At 41.3% G+C, this 18523-nt stretch overlaps 1 protein-coding gene across 1 annotated transcript; it reads left to right on the forward strand.

Annotated features, from left to right (window-relative positions):
- Positions 1 to 3263: 3263 nt before the first annotated feature.
- On the forward strand, positions 3264 to 9796 carry preb (prolactin regulatory element binding). Its single transcript, XM_035164336.2, has 11 exons — positions 3264 to 3424; positions 3582 to 3670; positions 5214 to 5403; positions 6110 to 6308; positions 6833 to 7086; positions 7644 to 7724; positions 7833 to 7960; positions 8058 to 8231; positions 8874 to 8946; positions 9048 to 9207; positions 9306 to 9796. The coding sequence occupies exons 3-11, from the start codon at positions 5269 to 5271 to the stop codon at positions 9398 to 9400; spliced, it is 1299 nt and encodes a 432-aa protein (XP_035020227.1). The 5' UTR covers positions 3264 to 3424; positions 3582 to 3670; positions 5214 to 5268; the 3' UTR covers positions 9401 to 9796.
- Positions 9797 to 18523: the final 8727 nt, after the last annotated feature.

Raw genomic sequence — 18523 nt, forward strand, 5'->3', positions numbered from 1 at the left:
TTATGTAGCTACATTTGAGGTGAGACTGATTTCTCAGCATGTTTCTGTGCAGGCCGAGTTATTCTCCAGTGGCTGCTTACAGACATATAACTTTGTAGGGAGGCCTGAGCTTGCAGCTGCAGTGCTACGAACCACAGTGCATTAATGTGGGACCTGTCTGACACCAACTCCTTTCATTGACACCACACTGCCAGCAGGCCTCTATTGATTGTTCCGCTGAAACCCCACTCGGATGCAGATTGTTGGCTATTGACCAGAAACATTTCATGAACATCATCTCCCAGCTACTGCGTCCCAAACTGACTCAAGGTCACATTGCAAGAGCAGAAGAACAAAACCCACACGTGGCTCATTATGTGGTACATGTCAACTTCAGTCTGGGAAGTCATGTTGAATGAAGATTTGTTTCAGACACGCTGTGGTCCACAGAGAATCACCGTGCTTGTGGAGGCATAATCAGTAATTAATTTACCTCTGGATTCACCTAATGATGTTACAGTGGGAGATGGATTACCACAGTGCAGCCTGCACTATAATTAATAAACTGTATGCTTCAGCATGAGGAGCCAGGATGGTGTATAGACAGATTATGTGTTGGATTAAAGTACGTTGACTCATTTGACATCTGACAGATTGGACAGTGTTGTGTTTGAGGAGAGAACTGTTTTCATTAATTTATATATTGTCTTATTTTGAGATGTGTATCCTAACATATAAACAAATTACACTGACTGATGAGTTGTGAGCAGAGGTCAGAGAGACAGAGGATTAAAGTCAGACTCCAGTCATTAATCTGATGACTCCAGTCAACTTGAAGAGAAAAAGACTGGACTTCAGGTGGATTTCAACACCAATAACTCGTGACTTCACTTGGACTTTTGACCGATTCCCTCCGAAAAGCACAAAGACTTGAAGTTCTGTGTTAAAAAAAGAATGACGGAGGAACTGTTCATTCCTCTGATATGCTTTCAATCATGTTGCAGAGCAGGCAGATGAAACTCAAACTCAGTGATCAACTGAAACACGATATGCTAATGGTCTCTCACGAATAAGTCTTTCACTTCCTCTTTGGCAATTTGTCTTCAAAGCTAAAGCACAATGCACGTTTTGTTGCTGTAATACTTAACATCAAGTTGAATTGTAGAGCTTTTAATTTGAAAGCATGTGAAGTTGAGTCTGAAGATACTGTTGATTGCGTAACAGACCTCAGACATGCAATGTATGAAAAAAAAAACACATTCAGTAAATCATTCAAACTTAAACAATACAAGCCAAGATCAGTAAATTCAGCTTCTTTTTCTGACAAACATTGACAATGAAAAAAGATGTACCATAATAAACCAGCTAGGATAAACACAAAGTTTTCTTACTTCACTGCACCATAGACTGAAGCTCTGCACACAACATCCAGCACAGAAACACAATAAAAAAGTGTCATTACATTGTAGAACTGTTTAAGGACTCACTAGTGACAAGGAATAATTCTGAGGTACCTCCAGAGCATTAACACGGGCCAATCAAACAGACATCTCTGTTTCCATCTCACGATTCCCTTGTATAATTTTCATTGCATGAGTTTGACAAACACATAAGTTGACTCTGAGCTGCGTTGTATGTCTTCATTCGATAACAGCATGCAACAGTGCAGGGAAACTAAACAGCATTTACACAGCAACGGCCACTGAACAGCAAGGTCACATATCAACATTAATTTGCATATGTGCAAGACAGTAAAATGAGGGATTAACCGCTAAAGTGATCTTTTCATGCTTCCCTCCCTTTTTTGTGAACATGAAATCTCAAGAACGCAATGAGGACATTTCTTTAAATTTAGTATAACTTGGATTTAAGGATTAACTGGTTAGACTTTGGTAGCCAAAGGTCAAAGGTCAAGTGTACGGTGGCCTCACAAAATATATATGTTTTTCTTGAAGGTGATGTCTCAAGAATGCCTTGAGGGGATTTCTTCAACTTTTGATCAGTTTTCACTTGGACTCAAAGAACTGATTCGATTTCAGTGGTCAAGTGAATCTGGACAAAAGGTTCAATGTAAAATATGTACAACTGCAGATGAGTTGTACTTTGTGCAGGGATCATCAGGAACAAACAGTGCTGCGTGGTGACGAGGTTGATATTGTCCTGGATAAATGCTCAAATGTTAAATATAGTACATATAAGTATCACAACAAACAAAACAAGCCTATACACTATTTTCTTTCATGTAAAAAATACCCTTTTAGAGTAATTATTACCTTGGTGGACAATTCAAAATGCTGCAAATGAAAACTATTTGATCACGTGGTTTAAAACAACCACATCAACAGAGAACGTGCGTGCATCGACGTCAGCGCGCAGGGTACGCGTTGCTGACGTGTACTTAGGGAAGTGGCTGCCGGTGTTCCAGTTTAACTGGGGATCACGGCAGCTGGTGTTTTGTTGTCTTTATTCCAGATGTTGTCGTTCGGTTGCAGACTCGGGTCGCAGATTCGTCATTTTCACAGAGCGCCCGTGTCTGAAGTGCGGTGATCTACCGAAGGTGTCGTTGAAATAAACATCAAACAAAAACCCATCCCGAGTGAATGGAATGTGTCCGTGTCAGCATCACGTTGAGACAACAATATAAATCATATGGGTAAAACAAATCGTTTGACGCTAGTGATCATTACAATCCACACACGCCAAACACGTGTCTTATGAAAAAATCCCTCACGTCAACGAGGTGGAAGCTCGTGCGGTGTTTTTGTGAGTAAAGTTGGTGAAGGTGCTTTTATTGGATGGGCGGAGCTTCATGTGTCCTCCTGTCGCTGCTGGATTCATCTACAGCGGGTTACTCACAGGATAAGTCTCCTTGTGATGGCAGGTTTCAGACTCAGAATCAAGATCAACTATTGCCTCCTCGTTTTCCTCATCCTGTTCTTCATTCAGCATCTTTATGAAAATGTTAAATGTAAGCAACTTACCAACTGTATGTCTGAAAAGATTGCGACCAGCCATACTAACACTGTGGATAAAGCTGACAAAGTAAAAAACGCTTCATTCAGGTCCCGTTCAAGTATTTTGTACTATATATATTTTTTACCCATATGATATATATTGTTCTCAACGTGATGCTGACACGGACACATTCCATTCACTCGTGGTGGGGTTTTGTTTGATGTTTATGTGAACGACACCTTCAGTAGATCACCGCACTTCACACACAGGCGCTTCGTGAAAATGACGAATCTGCGACCGAGTCTGCAACCGACCAGCAACATCTGGAATAAAGACAACATATCTCCAGTTGCCATGATCACCAGTTAAACTGGAACACCTGTTCGGCTACGTTTAGCTGTTAGCCTTTAGCGCTTCCTCGTCACCACAAGACTTTTCCCTCGGCAACTCTCTACACTTAGCTGAGCGACTAACCAGAGCGGCTGCACAGGTAGGGGGCCTCTGAACAAACCACTGGCAGCAGCCTAGCCGGCTGCAAAGCTAACTATGCTAACTGCTACTGTAACTAAATGATTAATAGAGACACACCGGCTGGTTTAGCTTCTCAGGTTCACACAACATCGTTTTCTCTCATTTCTGCGGATAAGCTTCCGTGGTGGTGGAGGAGAAGAGGGAGGACAGACCGGATTATCTACCGCTCTCGTCGCCCTGACATCCGGGAGACGCTGGTGCCACGGTCTGTGCTGGTTAAACCGAACTCTCTCTGTCCACCTTCATTAATCATGCCCACACAGGGGTCCACTCGTGTTCTCTGCAGCTCGGGAAACTGTCAAAGAGCAGCACGTTTTGATCCAGACGAAAGCTGGAGGCTGTCATTCATGCCTTCATTTCCTCTCGTTTGGATTGTTGCAAGTGTCTCTTCACCTGCCCGAGCCAACCGAGTCCGCACAGATCACAGCTCGTCCAAAACGCAGCAGCCAGGCTCCACTAAATCTACCAGAATAGAGCATGTTAATCTGACATTGCCTGCCAGTAAATTTCAGAATTGATTCTTAAGGCCCATTCTGTACTTGCACCTAACTACATTTCGGATCTTTTCACACCATATAATAATAACTTTATTTGTATAGCACTTTTCAATACAAGTAACAAAGTGCCCATATGTGCCCGGTCATAACCCGAGGACCAGAGGAGACCAGGACTCTTCTGTCCGGGCTCCCACTCTGTGGAACAATCTCCCCTGAGGAGATCCGGCTGGCAACCTCCTCTGGGAACACAGCAGCTCATAAGATCGCAATCACAAACAGGCCTTTGTAGCTTCATGCTGAAATGTACAGCTATGTTTGTTACATAGATGGTTGTAGAATATTATGGCCGCAGTGCAGGGGATAGAACCTCAGTGTCAGTTACATGACGTACACAAACAAGTGAGTGCAAAACTGCAGTCCTGTCCCACCTTCATGAACGCTCTGTTTGTTTTTTTGGGCCTGTCTCATATTGAGAGAGTGCACTGCAAATAATTTAACTGGACTTGCCGTCAAAAACAGTCACATAACATATCCATTATACCAATATTACCTCTGGCCACCATTCCCTCCTACCTAAGTATGAGCGACAGTCGCAATGTTTCTGTTCAAGAAGATCTACCTTCTCTATGAGTAGTAAACAAGATCTGATTAGATTAGATTGTGACAGTGATGCGGCACTTTCCGGTCTGGTATTGTCATAATGATGATATTAGTGAAACTGAAGAACAAGCTGGAGTAATAACTTTTCCAAGACCGCAGGATTTCTATCAGTTGATGCAGCATATCTGCAGGAAGTTGAACAGTGGTGACCTGTGTAGCCACGCCACTGACTCAAGATGCTCATGATCATTTATTTTTATTGCTGATTTGAAATTATTGATAATAAAAATGATCCCATCACTATTTGCCACCACCCAATATTGCACTTGTAATAAATGTGACCCACAGTCCAAACCCTGTGTAGAACATAGCATAGCAGCAGATCTTGACATTTAAGATGCTGGAAACATGTTAGATATTGTTGCAAAATATATTTTTGAAGTAGTAACTGATTAATTTGCTGTAGATAAAGTAACTGATTATTATTATTATTATTGTTATATATATATATATATATATATATATATATATATATATATATAAAGTGTGATGACTCCAGTTACAGGATATACAAAGCTGCTCGAGGGGAGAAGTCTCCTCTTTGCGCACCCAGCAGATGTGTGTCAGAAATAAACTCTCTGTTTTCTACAGGTGGGGTTGAATACAGCAGCTTTATGAAGAAGTGAGCGAGACTTACACAGACAGTATGGGGAGGAAGAGGGTCCCAGATGTGTACAGAGCCCCTTTTCCCTTATACTCCATTAAAGTTGACCCCAAAACCGGGCTGGTGATCACAGCAGGAGGAGGAGGTGCCTCCAAAACGGGCATTAAGAATGCGGTGGTAAGTACACAGCATCAACTGTTTTTGTGTCTCAACTGTTCTTTTAATAATAATGCAACACACTGTGACTTAAAAACACAAATAAACACACAGAAAACAGCTTCACCAAGTTGTAAACACATTGTGTGTTTGGTTGTAGTGTGTTTTATTTAAGTGTTTCCCACAATGTAGACTTTGGTTGGATGAGTCACTTTGGTATATTAGTTGCTGCCAAAGTATTTTTGGTCACAGGATGAAGCTTTTTTTTCTTGCCCATAAGAGAGAACGAAACTGCTGTTGACTTGTGGACTATCTCTCCTCACATTGAGTAGATAAAAGTAGATTGAACCGTAAACCACTGTGGACAAGAGGATGGCCATGTTCTGTCTAGCTCTCAGAGACAGTTATGACATTACTTCATTACGTTTTGATAATTTTTCTCAACACAAAGTTAGGATTTAGATTTCAGATGCTTATGAAATTATGCTTATTTGAAAAAACTCTGTCTTTATCATTTGCTTTCTGAAGCTGTGGTTTGTTGACCAAACAGCAGAACATTAAATAATATGTTTACGCACAAGTAACAATTAAACACTTAAAGGTTGTGATCTTGCCGTGTTAACAACACATCAGGTTCAGTCCGCATGTATGTAGAAATTTGGATCCCAGACACATATAGTGTATAAACCAGTTGCAGCAGTAGCTGACTTACGACTGTATGTTTCAGCAATTTCTTGCTCTAGAGCTGGTTGGAGAACATCGGTACAGTGCCAGCCTCCTTCACTCTCATGATACCGACACACGAGCCACCATGAACATGGCCGTAGGGGATGGTGTAATTGCTGCAGGACAGGATGGGACCTGCTGCCTGATGAGGTTTCAACACTGTGCAAAGACCGAAGGAGGCAAAGCTGCTGCCAAAGATGGTGAGGCTCTCTGCTGCAGTCTGACATATACCTGCTGTCATTAAAAAAAAAATGGGCTGCATATATTACACTTGAAATATGGCAGGCTCATTTTCAAGGTTTATATGTGTGTTTCATCACTTTTTTAAATGTGCAGGTACTGGTCAATCCAACAGAGGATATGCACCGACGAAGCTGTGTTTAGTCTTCTACTGCTTCTGTACTAAACGTTACAGTTACTCTATAACACCTTCCTGAGTAGGATGTAAGCTAAAATATAGTATGATGAGTATCTGTAACTGTACAATAGAAGTTATTGGTTCTCAGAACTTCACAAAATGTCAGAACTTCATTTACAGCTAAGTTCAGTGGCTTTCAGTCTGACTAAAATGTGGCCTTAAAGAGCTTCACATAGCCACAAAGTGTTGCAACAATTGGTTGAACAACATATGTGCAGAGATTCAAAACATGGGTATAAGAAAAGTTAGGGAATTTAACTTGTGTCTAATTTCACAACCCCCAGTAAGTTTGTCTTGTCTGTGCAGCAGGGAACAGTGTGCAGCAGGGTAATGCCAGGCGGCGAGCTGGGAAAGGAGACAAAGGTGGAAAGGATGGAGCCGCAGCCTCTGGAGAAACGTCTGATATGAAGGATGAGACAGCTCAAATCTCTGTGACTGGTTTGGCTGAAGTACAGTCCGACCTGAACCCTCAGGACCCGCTCCAGAAGGTGGTCAGCTTCAGTGCTGACCTGAGCCTTCTGCTGACAGGAGGCACCGACGGGCACATACGAGTCTGGGAGGTAAACACCGTCTAGTTGTACTTTTCATCTAGAGTCAAAGTCCTATCCATTTTTACATGTCCACCTTTTGGGTAGTGGAAAATGAAGGAAGACGCTAAGTGTATTTTGTACACTTTTGTAAATCTGGCTGACCATACTATACTGGGAAATTTCTGTGTATCATTTATTGAGGTTGAGTTTATTGGACTGTGCTGTAAAGCTGTTATGTGATTTTAGATAGAAGTTATGTAACTGCTGAACAAAATGTTATCAAAACACATCATTCTTATAATGTTTACATTGTAAGCAATTGTATTTAATTTTAAAATATTCTTTGTTCAATTAATCAATTAGATTTTTTTCGTTCAGCCTATATTCACAAATCCCAATAAGTCTCATGGGGCCTAAAAAGGTGCAACATCCTCAGCCCTCAACAAGAGTGAGGAAAAAACTACCAAAAACATAGAGACTTCAGAGAGAGCCGCATGTGAGGGATCCCTCTCCCACAACCGACAGAAATGCAATTGATTCTGTGTTGTTGTCTGGAGCTTGATGCATTGGTCTTGACTCTTGTACAGTTTCCATCACTGAAGAAGAAGTTTGACTTCAAAGCACACGAAGGGGAGATAGAAGACTTGGATATGAGTCCTGGGAAAAAGGTGAAGTACTGACAGCTTTAGGTGTGGACATTTTATTTAGACTCTGAAAAATGACAATTTGTTGATTGATAAGTAATAGCTCATAAGTTGTGTTGTATTCTCATGCAGCACCTGGTGACTGTTGGCAGGGACTTTGCCTGCAGTGTATGGAGTGGCAACCAATTGGCAATGAATCTGAAATGGCATGAGACCCTTCCTCAAATGGCTGAGAAGACTTATCGATATATGGCTTGCAGGTATCTTCTTCTGTCAGGAGCTCTTCACCTCATCATATCCAATGTGGCTGATGTGACTACACAGACTATACAGAGTCCTATTTCTTGTGGATTTCAGGTTTGGAAAGGTAGAGGACCAGAAAGAGGCCCTGAGGCTTTACACAGTGCAGATCCCCCATAAAAGAGACAGAAGACCACCTCCCTGCTACCTCACCAAGTGGGACGGCAAGAGCTTCCTGCCGATGATGACGGCTCCCTGTGGCAATGAAGTCATCTCCTGTCTGGCTGTCAGGTAACCGATAGATTGATTTTACAACATGTTAATCATGAGCAATGGAGCAAGTAGACCAAACGTTTCCCAATTATTCAATATGGGAGGGGGTGCGAAGCTGTGGTTTTCTCTATCCCACTTTTTATAAAATAATATCATGCAGGCCCTTAACATAATTCCTGGTAACAAAGTGAGGTGTTGCGCTGTGGGAACTGCCTCAGTGTGACCAGCTATGGAGGCTCCAATGACACCACGTCTGTCAGTGATAGACAGGTCGACCTGTGCTTGGAGTACGCCCCCTCATATTACCACAGTGGATGACTGTCTTGAATCTCCTCTTGAATCATTCTAGACAGGTTCTGTTAAGTGTCTATGCAAGAAACACCTCACTCCGTTATCAAAGAGTTGTTCGGTGTTTCACTATTGGATATATAGAGTTCTCCCGTATAATGAGTCGGGTATCATTAGCCGGACCTTGGAGCATCTGCCTCTATCACTGCTTGTGCTAGGGATGGCCCAGAGACATCCAGCCTTCAAACTTATACAAGTGTGTGGCTCGCAGCAACAAAGAGTAACACTGGTCACATGTATACTGTTCTGTTTTACTTGGAAACATGAATCAGACTGTTCAGGATAAACTGTTTTGTGTCTTGTTTTTGACAGCGACTCTGGAACATTCCTTGGCCTTGGAACTGTAACAGGATCAGTAGCAATCTACATTGCTTTCTCCCTTCAGGTAAGAACTGCATAGACACACATCTCGTACTAACAAGTGCTTCAACCGACCAAGTTGCCCTGTCGCATGATGCTAACCTGGTCTTATTTCTGTTTGTGTAGAAGCTCTATTATGTACAGGAGTCCCATGGCATCGTTGTGACAGGCCTGGCCTTCCTGCCCGACTCGCTGAAAGGCAAAAATATCATAGGGAATAATGAAACGGCCATGCTGAGTGTAGCTGTGGACAGCCGCTGTCAAGTACATGCTGTCCCCAACCGAAGTAAGTCCTCCATCATCAATGAGTGAACACACTACGGCCACATGCTATAACCTCAGACCCTCTCAGCCCATCTTTTGTCCCTCTGTGTTCTCCTTCAGGGTCCTTTCCTATCTGGCTGGTGCTGCTCTGCTGTGGCTTGATGGTTGTGGGAGTCATCCTCCTCCTACAGTACCTCTTTCCAGGATTTATGTAAATACATTTAAAATCCAAAGGTTGGTGGAGCATGGACACATCTTCATATGGCTTACTTTGCCACTGTCAACAGCAGTCCTCAGTCCAACATCCATCTTAATGCTGAACTACAACTCGCAGCTGAGCCACGGCGTTGACTGAAGAGCTTTTTATGGCGCCCTGACTACCCTCAACTCTTGTTCAGGGTTGTTCCTCTCAGATCTGTAAACCCAGTGGAATCAACCCTGGAAAGAATGTGGAATTTTACTCACTTTGATTTCTATCAATTATTCTTAATCATTTTTGGATTCATCATGGAGATTTGAAGGACTCAGATTCATGAATGTTTAAAGGGTGGGATCTTTTTATTGGCATATTTAAGGAACAATGTAAAACGATAAAGACAATTGGTACATAATGTGTCAGATTTTGTTTTGTCTTTACACACAGACACCTTGAATTAGCCATTCTTTTTTGAATAATTGCTTCACTTGCTTTTTAAGTCTCTCCATTTTATCCACTGATAAAATGTAATATCACACAACATTGCAATATCCCCAACCGATGGAAAAGCATTTGATATTGTACCAAAAGGTGTGGGAATAGTTGCTAAAAGCAACCAGCAACTAGATGTCTGTAAACTTATAAAATGGTAATGTACAAGAGTCAAAGCTAAGACATATTTTAACTGAATATAAATGTTCTGATGGCATATTTCTGCCCAGCAGATGTTCAAAGTTATGGCTGAATCTTTTTAAAGTGATTCCTATTATGTAATTAAGTATAATGATGAAATTATGGAAGAAATAAAATATTAATAAGAAAGGTAGTTTCATGATCTCTCTCAATCCCCTCTGGTGAAAGGAGCGCTCCTTGACAGTTAATGTGAAATATTTCAACCATCCATTAAAAGTTAATAGTCATGTTACAGTGGCACACATACACTGTTATTTCATACTGAAATTATTAAGTGGTGGCACATCTCTGTACGGAAATCAAGTACGGAAGTAGCGTTCCTTTTTTCAGATGCATTAGTAGAAACAAAATGCCCTGTTTGGGAGTGGGTAACCTAAAATATTGTGTTCTCTAAACTCCATATCATAAACAAATTGTCTTTCTAGTGGTATGTAAAAATAATCTGAGTTTTTGGGGGATTACCTCATAATCAAACATTGAAAATATTGTGCCTTGTACAAAAAATGTATGCAATCACAAAATGTTAGGTTCCACAAATATTTTTCTGTTTCCTGAAACATTCCCAATGCAGATGAAATGCATTTTTGCACTTTCAGCATATCCTAAGTTTGCTACCAGTCTCAACACACTACTGTAGCAGGCACAAATCCGCTGATAAGAACTGTGGTGTAAGTAGTTAAAAGTGTTTCTTCAGGTTTAAAGTTGAGCTTTTTGCTGATGATTGCATTAACATCATTAGTTAAGAGCCTTTGTTAGCATGAAAAAACAACCAAAACCAAAAGGTAACTCGCATGCACCAAGACCCCTGTTCGTAATGAAGCCCTCAAAACTGCTTGGCCACTCAGAAAAGTCAATCATTGCTGCTGAAGCCATTTGCTGGGAAATCTTGGGAGAGGCCGCAGCTAAGAAGGTCTCACTTTCGGCTAGCGCTGTCATGAGGGGACTTGATAAAACAGTGAAGAACATTTGGGCAGAGAGAGATGTAATGACTCACCATGATACACAATCCAGGTTGATGAATCCACTGATGTCGACAACAAGGAAATCCTGCTTATACATGTATTTCAGGTGCACAAGGACATGTTGTGTGATATCACTGCTGACTATAACACAATAGCCAGAGAACTATTGTTGCATTTGAATGTGAGTCTACACACTGTGTCATTCACAGAGAAATGCTGGCTATAGCTGAAAACAATCTCCTGATTTTAACAGCGTATTGAACGATGTTATTACAGTTATCAATCAAATCAAAGCACACAGCCTTTACTCAAGTCTGTTTGAACAGCGCTGTGAGGAAACAGAGCACAAACACCTCCTGTTAAACAGAAATCCGGTGGCTATCCAATGAGATCACTGGCCAGAGTGTCGGAGGTAAGAGAACCGCTGCACAGATTTCTTTCAGACGAGCGTCACCACTGGAAGCACGTGTCAATGGCTGGGTCGCACAACCCGCTCACCTGGGTGACACATTCAACCTGCTCCATCTGTCACTTTACAGGAGAATTACAACTCTTTTGTTGTTAATGCTAAGTTGACATGCAGTGCAGTTGGGTGGGAATATCATTTTATGTGTGTTAAATATATTACTGCCTCTGTAATATCTTTTATTCTTGATACACTTTGGAACCATTTTCTTCGCTGTATTTATTTAACTACTATTGTTACTATTTAACTTAATTTAACTTTTCTTATTTGTTATTATTGTTTATTTCTGTCTTTTTGTTTTCATGCACATTTTACAGACTGTTTCCTTTACCCCACATATCCAGCCATATGGAAGGGTGTTTTTTATTATTATTATTAGAAATGCCTATAAATGAATCATGATTTTAAAAAAAGAGAAACTACATTACAATTGGTATTGACTGTAATGGCAACTAAAACCATGGCAGTGTGACCTAGGTTTTAATAAAGTGGAATTATGCTATAGGATGAACAGTAGACCCCACAGCAACATCTCACCTGAATGAAGGGAATTGAAGTGGAAGCCTCACAGTGGGTTACATGCGTAGAAGGATTTGAGGGAATGATCATCAGTATTTCTTCCTTCCATCAACAGGAAAGTGCTGACCCATCGACAGTACTGAGTCATAAAATCTTTAGTTAGAAGATAAAGTTCCAGGCTCCTGCACAGGAGGATCCTCGCATTGAACTGATGGTTTGGTGCAACAGATTTTAGTATCGGTGGTTATTAGCCTCATGATGCTCCCCAGCCCAGTTTGCAGAGACCTGTTGGTTTAAGTGAATCAGCCCCTGAAGAAAACCAGCAGGACTGAAGACCTGGAGCCACTGATGCTGGCTCTGCTCCCATTGTAATTTCTCTGATACAACGTAAACACATGCTGCCTGATAAGTTACTTTATTTTCCAACAGGTGGCACCATGTCCCTGCTAAGTGTGCTGGAGTGAGCAGTGAGGTTTTGATGACTCAGTGTTGATTTAACCTACATTTGTTTCTCTGGCAGCTAATACACTGTGGAATACTTGAAGTGAAACCTTTACCTTAATTGTCATTCTACACTTCAGTGCAAAAAATGCTCTGCAAAACACATAAGTATAATAAATAAAAAGCTTCTAATTGAGAAGAAATAAAAAAAACATGGTATAATAGGAAATCCACTCAGAAAATATAATGCAATATGCAATCCTAAATATTCAATATGTGCTATATCCATTTAATAAATAGTATTAAAAGTTATTACTTTTTAAGCACAGGTGAATGTTATTGATTGACAAAATCAAGAAATTCTAATAGCTTAATATTAGAGAGATGTAAGCCAGCAAATCTAATAATACATCTATAGTCCCACTGTAAAATGAGATTCTGAAAATGAGGAAAATCCTACATTTATTTTATGGTTAAACGTTTGGTGTAGCTTTTAATATTAATGCTGTAGAAGCAACAAAACACAACCTCTTACCTGCAAGGGAAGCACCACATCAGCATAGATTCAATTTGTGAGCAGCAAAAAGCAGGTTTCAGTGTCGAGAAAGTTGAAGTCACAGCTGATAAAATTCAGTTTAAAGACGGCGTGACAACATTCAATCACTTATTTTATCATGTATATAGCATTTCATTCATTGTGCACTTAAAGATCCATCACTTGATTCCATCAGATGTGAGGAAAACTACATGTGTATTCAGGAGATGACACATGTTGCCAGTGAGTTTAAAGCAGGTTGCAGAAAGGATGGATATAAAAACAGCCCCAAACAGCAGCTCTGTGTTGAGCAGTGCATTTGATATAGTGACACACAATGGTCCAAAAAGACAATTTCATTACAGTTAGTGGCTGACAAATCATATAATGAGATTTGTATTTGTGTAGCCCATACTCACAATTTGTCTCATAGGGCTTAACAAGGTGTGACATGCTCTGCCCGTAACCCTCAACAAGAGTGAGGATAAACTATGTGTAAAACAATATGACTGTAAAACATTGAATTGATTTTTTTTAGACAAACACCCTGAACCAACTCTTTTGAACCATTCCTTTGAAAAGTTTGAACAGTTTTTGTTTTGTCTGTGCTGGTTCGGCCACAGAAGAACGGGAATGCTCTTTCTCAATGGGCCCAGAGTCAGACAGTGTAGAAATGAACAGGGTGCCGCCTTAAACCATGGTGTCCATTTGTCTTGACAGTTGTGTCATCTGTGATGTGACATCTCTGAGATTTCTACCTCCACCCAATACAACTGAGGTGAATTGAATTTAGTTTGCCATGTTGAAATGATTGAAGAAACACCATCTGTCTGCCTCTCCCCTCACATGTGAACACTGTGGATACGGTGGTGCTATAAGAGTTTTGAATGCTTTCCAAAAGCGTGAGATAGATCATAAAGCATGTTTCCACTATAAAAGCAAACCTCTCTTGTTGCTGCTTCACTTGAGCTGAAGATCAAGCATTTCAAATTAAACAGGAAAAAAAGTTTTCTCTCAGATGAAAAACGTGTCCTGGGGTGAGAAGCATATAAAATACCAAATGCCTTTTAAAGGCATAAGTGAGCATCAAGGATAATATGAAACAGAGGAGTACGGCAGACATGAGCTGCCAGCAGCTGTCAGCTACTCCTCTGGAATCCTGGGAAATCCTGTGTTAATTGTTGTTGTCATAACTGACACTGACAGATGAAGGTGTTCCTTCAAGACAAGTCCTCTGTAAAACTTGAAATGTATTATCCTGTTGTAATGTTTCTCTGCCGTAGCAGAAACCCTACTTTCTATTGCATATAGCCTACCTGAATGGAACCAGACCAAATGTGTCTGTGACTGATTTGTTCTCATGAAACATAATCCGTCATGGTCCAAGAGCTGGCCCAATACACTCAGGACATTCATGCTTAAACAATTTTGTCACAGCTTGGCCGTGGCTCTGTGTTTTCCGAGCCTCTCTCTGTTTTTTCCTGTCTTCCCCCGTGTCTCCTCATCCGCTGTCTGTGTGTTTGTGAGTGGTGGGTGTGGCTCCTTTCACCTGATTCATGTTCAACCTCCTCACTTGTTCCAATAGTTAATTTTGCCTAGGTAGGTTCCTAACTGAGTCAAATGAGTATTTCAGAGGCTGCCATAATAAGAGCTGTTCGAATACACTAAATGATAGGGATGCTTCCTAACTTATCTCCTTAAGCATAAGAAACACCAAACTATCCTTTATGAAAGGAGAGGAAAAAATACAGTCCCACAATTCATTGCCACAGCAACATTTAAAGCAATGCAACATCGTAGTTGCAGCTGGACACACCCGCATGAATATAAAAAAAACAGAACAGTTGTTTTATTCTCATGACAATATTCAGAACTGATGTAAATCCTCACGTGATCATCTGATTTCTTCTCTGTCACATCTGCCCACTCAGGAGTCAGAGTGAACAACACGCTGGGGATCAAACCACCAACCTTCCAAACAGTGGTCGACTTGCTCTACCGCCTGAACCACAGCTACATTTACAGCACTGTAGCTCGTGTGTTGGGACAGAGTCATAATCTGGTTTTGTGACGCAATGTGGATCATGGTCTGGTGGGTTAGTAGTGTGAAAACACACTCACTCGCTCACTCACTCGCTCACTCACTCGCTCACTCACTCACTCACTCACTCACTCACTCACCCACCCACTCACCACAAGCCTCCACACGTTGACGTCAGTCATGGGGCCCGTTGGCTCATGGTTTGAGCGAGTGGGAAAGATGTCACACTGCTAAAAATGGATGACAACTACACACGCCAGAGACCAAAGCCACACAAACAAGAGGGAGAAAAGCTGGCCACACTTTATTTAAAGTGCTGTGCCAAATGTAACAGAGGTCATACACTTTGAGTATCATGACTACAACAGCAGTTTGATATACTGAGCACAGTGTGGAAAACATGTAGGTTGAGGACTTTAAGAGTTAACTATCAACACAATGATGATATTAAGATCAATGTAAACTTTAAGTACTACCATCCATATTAGAAACACCTCTCGATATGAAGTAAGTTATATGTAGTATAGACCTTTTCACAGACAAGTCACAAAGTGCTTTACAAGTCCAAAGCAGAGTTACACAATACAAATGTAAAAACAGAAAACACTCAGACACATACACACTACAAATAATAATAGAGAGACAGACCTGGTGCACATAAATCATCTGAACGCCTGTTTCAACAGGTATGTTTGTAAGTGGACTTTGAATGAATCCACATAGTCAGCAAACCTGAAAGATGTAGGTAGGGTTTTCCACTTTGGTGCTAATGTCTCAAACCTCGTTTAAAGGTACTATACACAAATGGGAGGCAAAGATGGGGCAGTGGTGGTTCACCACAGGACAGTACAATATTGCTTTGGTTTACTACATTTACTGTAGAATTGTATTTTCCAGGGTGAGTGGATGCACATGTTAGATGACTGTAGAATGTTTGTGTGAGGAGGACTTCATATTCATTATATTCATTTCAAGAAGTGCTCATTTCATGTTAGGCACAGAAGGCTTCACCTCTGGTTTATTGTTCCAAACCACTTGTGTTGCTCTGTTTCTGGTCATGACGTACTGTCCTCCCCAGTTGACATCATCACCAAGTCTGTAGTGGTTGAGGGGCCTTTTCATTGAAAGTCAGTGGTGTTTATTTGAACCAAAACCCTTCAGTTTGATTTTTATTTAACCAGATATAAATTAGACTGCAGACTCCTGCTCCCTCTTTGCTCTTTGTGTCACAGCTTCAGTGTGTTTAATACCATGGGACTCAATTAAACAAATGACAGGGATACTGTGCATACACCCTTCTTTCATTGAGGGGTAATACAAGGAATTATCTTGTATTTAATAGTCTTAAGACAAATATGGAAAAGCAAACAAGGTCCTATTAGGACTAAGCTTTTGGTTTCTGACCAAAGGGGTAATGAGACAAAGAAAATGACAGGGTGTGGAGCAAGCATGTTCCACTGTCTGTCTGGGGCTGACTGCCTCTCTCTGTGGGTGACTTGAACTATCCCTCACCACAGAGCAGTGACTGAGCCACTCTGAAGCCACACAGTGGGAAAAATGATACTGTGACAGCAAAAGTAGCAGGGTCATCACACGCCACACGAACCACGGGCCAACGAGTCTGAGAGATGGATGAGTGACAACAGCAGTGGTTAAATTCTGGTGTCTCCCACAGACCCAGAGCCAGACACATGCACACATAAGCCTCGGGGGGGTCGGGACATTGATGCGAAGACCGCCAAGGCTAATACTCTGTCTCCCCTTGTCAGAGCAATCTTTCTCATTAATTATCTAGACTCTTGTGGCCTACCATAATCTAATTTGTCCCGCCACAGTTTCAAATTGAACAAATTTATTTTTACATAGGAGATTCCTAACTTGGTTTTCTGCACCGTTGCTGCACTGTATAGTTGAGTGCAGCGCTATTTGCAGTGTCCTCGCTTATGCACTTGCGCTATTGTCCATCAAGTTGTGCACATACCCGCAAGTGGCGTGTAATTCAGACACAGAATAACCATAGACTTATCATCATTGTATTTCAGGTCACTGTGCGACACCAAGGATTTAACATAAACAAAGAAATAATTTTGCAGTTTGTTATAAACTAATATTAGTTTCATAGTGGCTCTTTGCGCGTCAAAGTACAAATTTATTTTACTCCACATTAAAGGGTATTTTGTCAACTGTCTTTTAGCATCTGATGTGCATTACAGTGGTTTACAATTCTTCAGAGACAAGGGAGTGAAGAGACAGCACCCTCCAAATAACATGTCCCATTAGGATTTTTACTACGAGACTATAAATAAAATCAAAATTATGTTTAAAACGAACTCGCCTTTTGAAATAGTTAGTGGTCTTATTAACAACATACCCACATCCTGTACGCCTCTGTGAACATAGTGGCAAACAACATTTATCAAACAGTCTGCCTGAAACACAACAGTTTCTAAGGGTATATGTAAAGGGTTACGCCATAGTAGGAATATTAAATTAAAAAAAAGAAGTTACAGCTGCATGAATGAAGAATTCACATAACCAGAACATGAATCACTGAATCAGTCATATTGTATGTGACCAAAACAAAATGTGTGAGAATAAAAGTCAAACCACATCTGCACAGTGGTGTGAGGGCAGCAGCTCAGTGTCTGAGGTGTAAGCAGCCCCCAGGGATCAAACTGAATGGTGGATCTGACTCAATCATCAACCAATTAAATTGTATGTTTTATAGTCCATATCCACTAAGCACAATTTACCTCATAGGACTAAACAAGGTGCAACAACCTCTGACATTGACCATCAGCTCGAGTGAGGAAAGTTGACCAAAAAAATATTCTCCGCAGAGAGAGCCACCAACCAACCAACCAACCAACCAACCAACCAACCAACCAACCAACCAACCAACCAACCAACCAACCAACCAACCAACCAACCAACCAACCAACCAACCAACCAACCAACCAACCAACCAACCAACCAACCAACCAACCAACAGCAACAATCAACCAACCAACCAACCAACCAACCAACCAACCAACCAACCAACCAACCAACCAGCCAGCCAGCCACCCAACCAGCCAACAAGCCAAACAACCAACCAACCAACCAGCCAGCCAGCCACCCAACCAACCAACCAACCAACCAACCAACCAGCCAACCAACCAGCCAGCCAGCCAGCCAACCAACCAGCCAGCCAGCCAGCCAACCAACCAACCAACCAACCCGCCAGCCAGCCAGCCAGCCAACCAGCCAGCCAGTCAGCCAGTCAGCCAACCAGCCAATAAACCAACAATCAATCAAACAATCAATCAAATTTTATTTGTATAGCCCATATTCGCAAATCACAAATTGCCTCATAGAATCAGGTACTTGGAGCTGATCGGGCTCAACAGTAAAGTAGAACTGGGTGTAAATGAGGTGGGCCATCTATGGACTCTGAAAGCACAGAGGAGCCACTGTCTCCTGGCAGTAAGAAAGTTAGAATAATA

Source organism: Hippoglossus stenolepis, chromosome 8, assembly GCF_022539355.2.
Source record: "Hippoglossus stenolepis isolate QCI-W04-F060 chromosome 8, HSTE1.2, whole genome shotgun sequence".
In the NCBI taxonomy this organism is placed as follows: Eukaryota; Metazoa; Chordata; class Actinopteri; order Pleuronectiformes; family Pleuronectidae; genus Hippoglossus; species Hippoglossus stenolepis.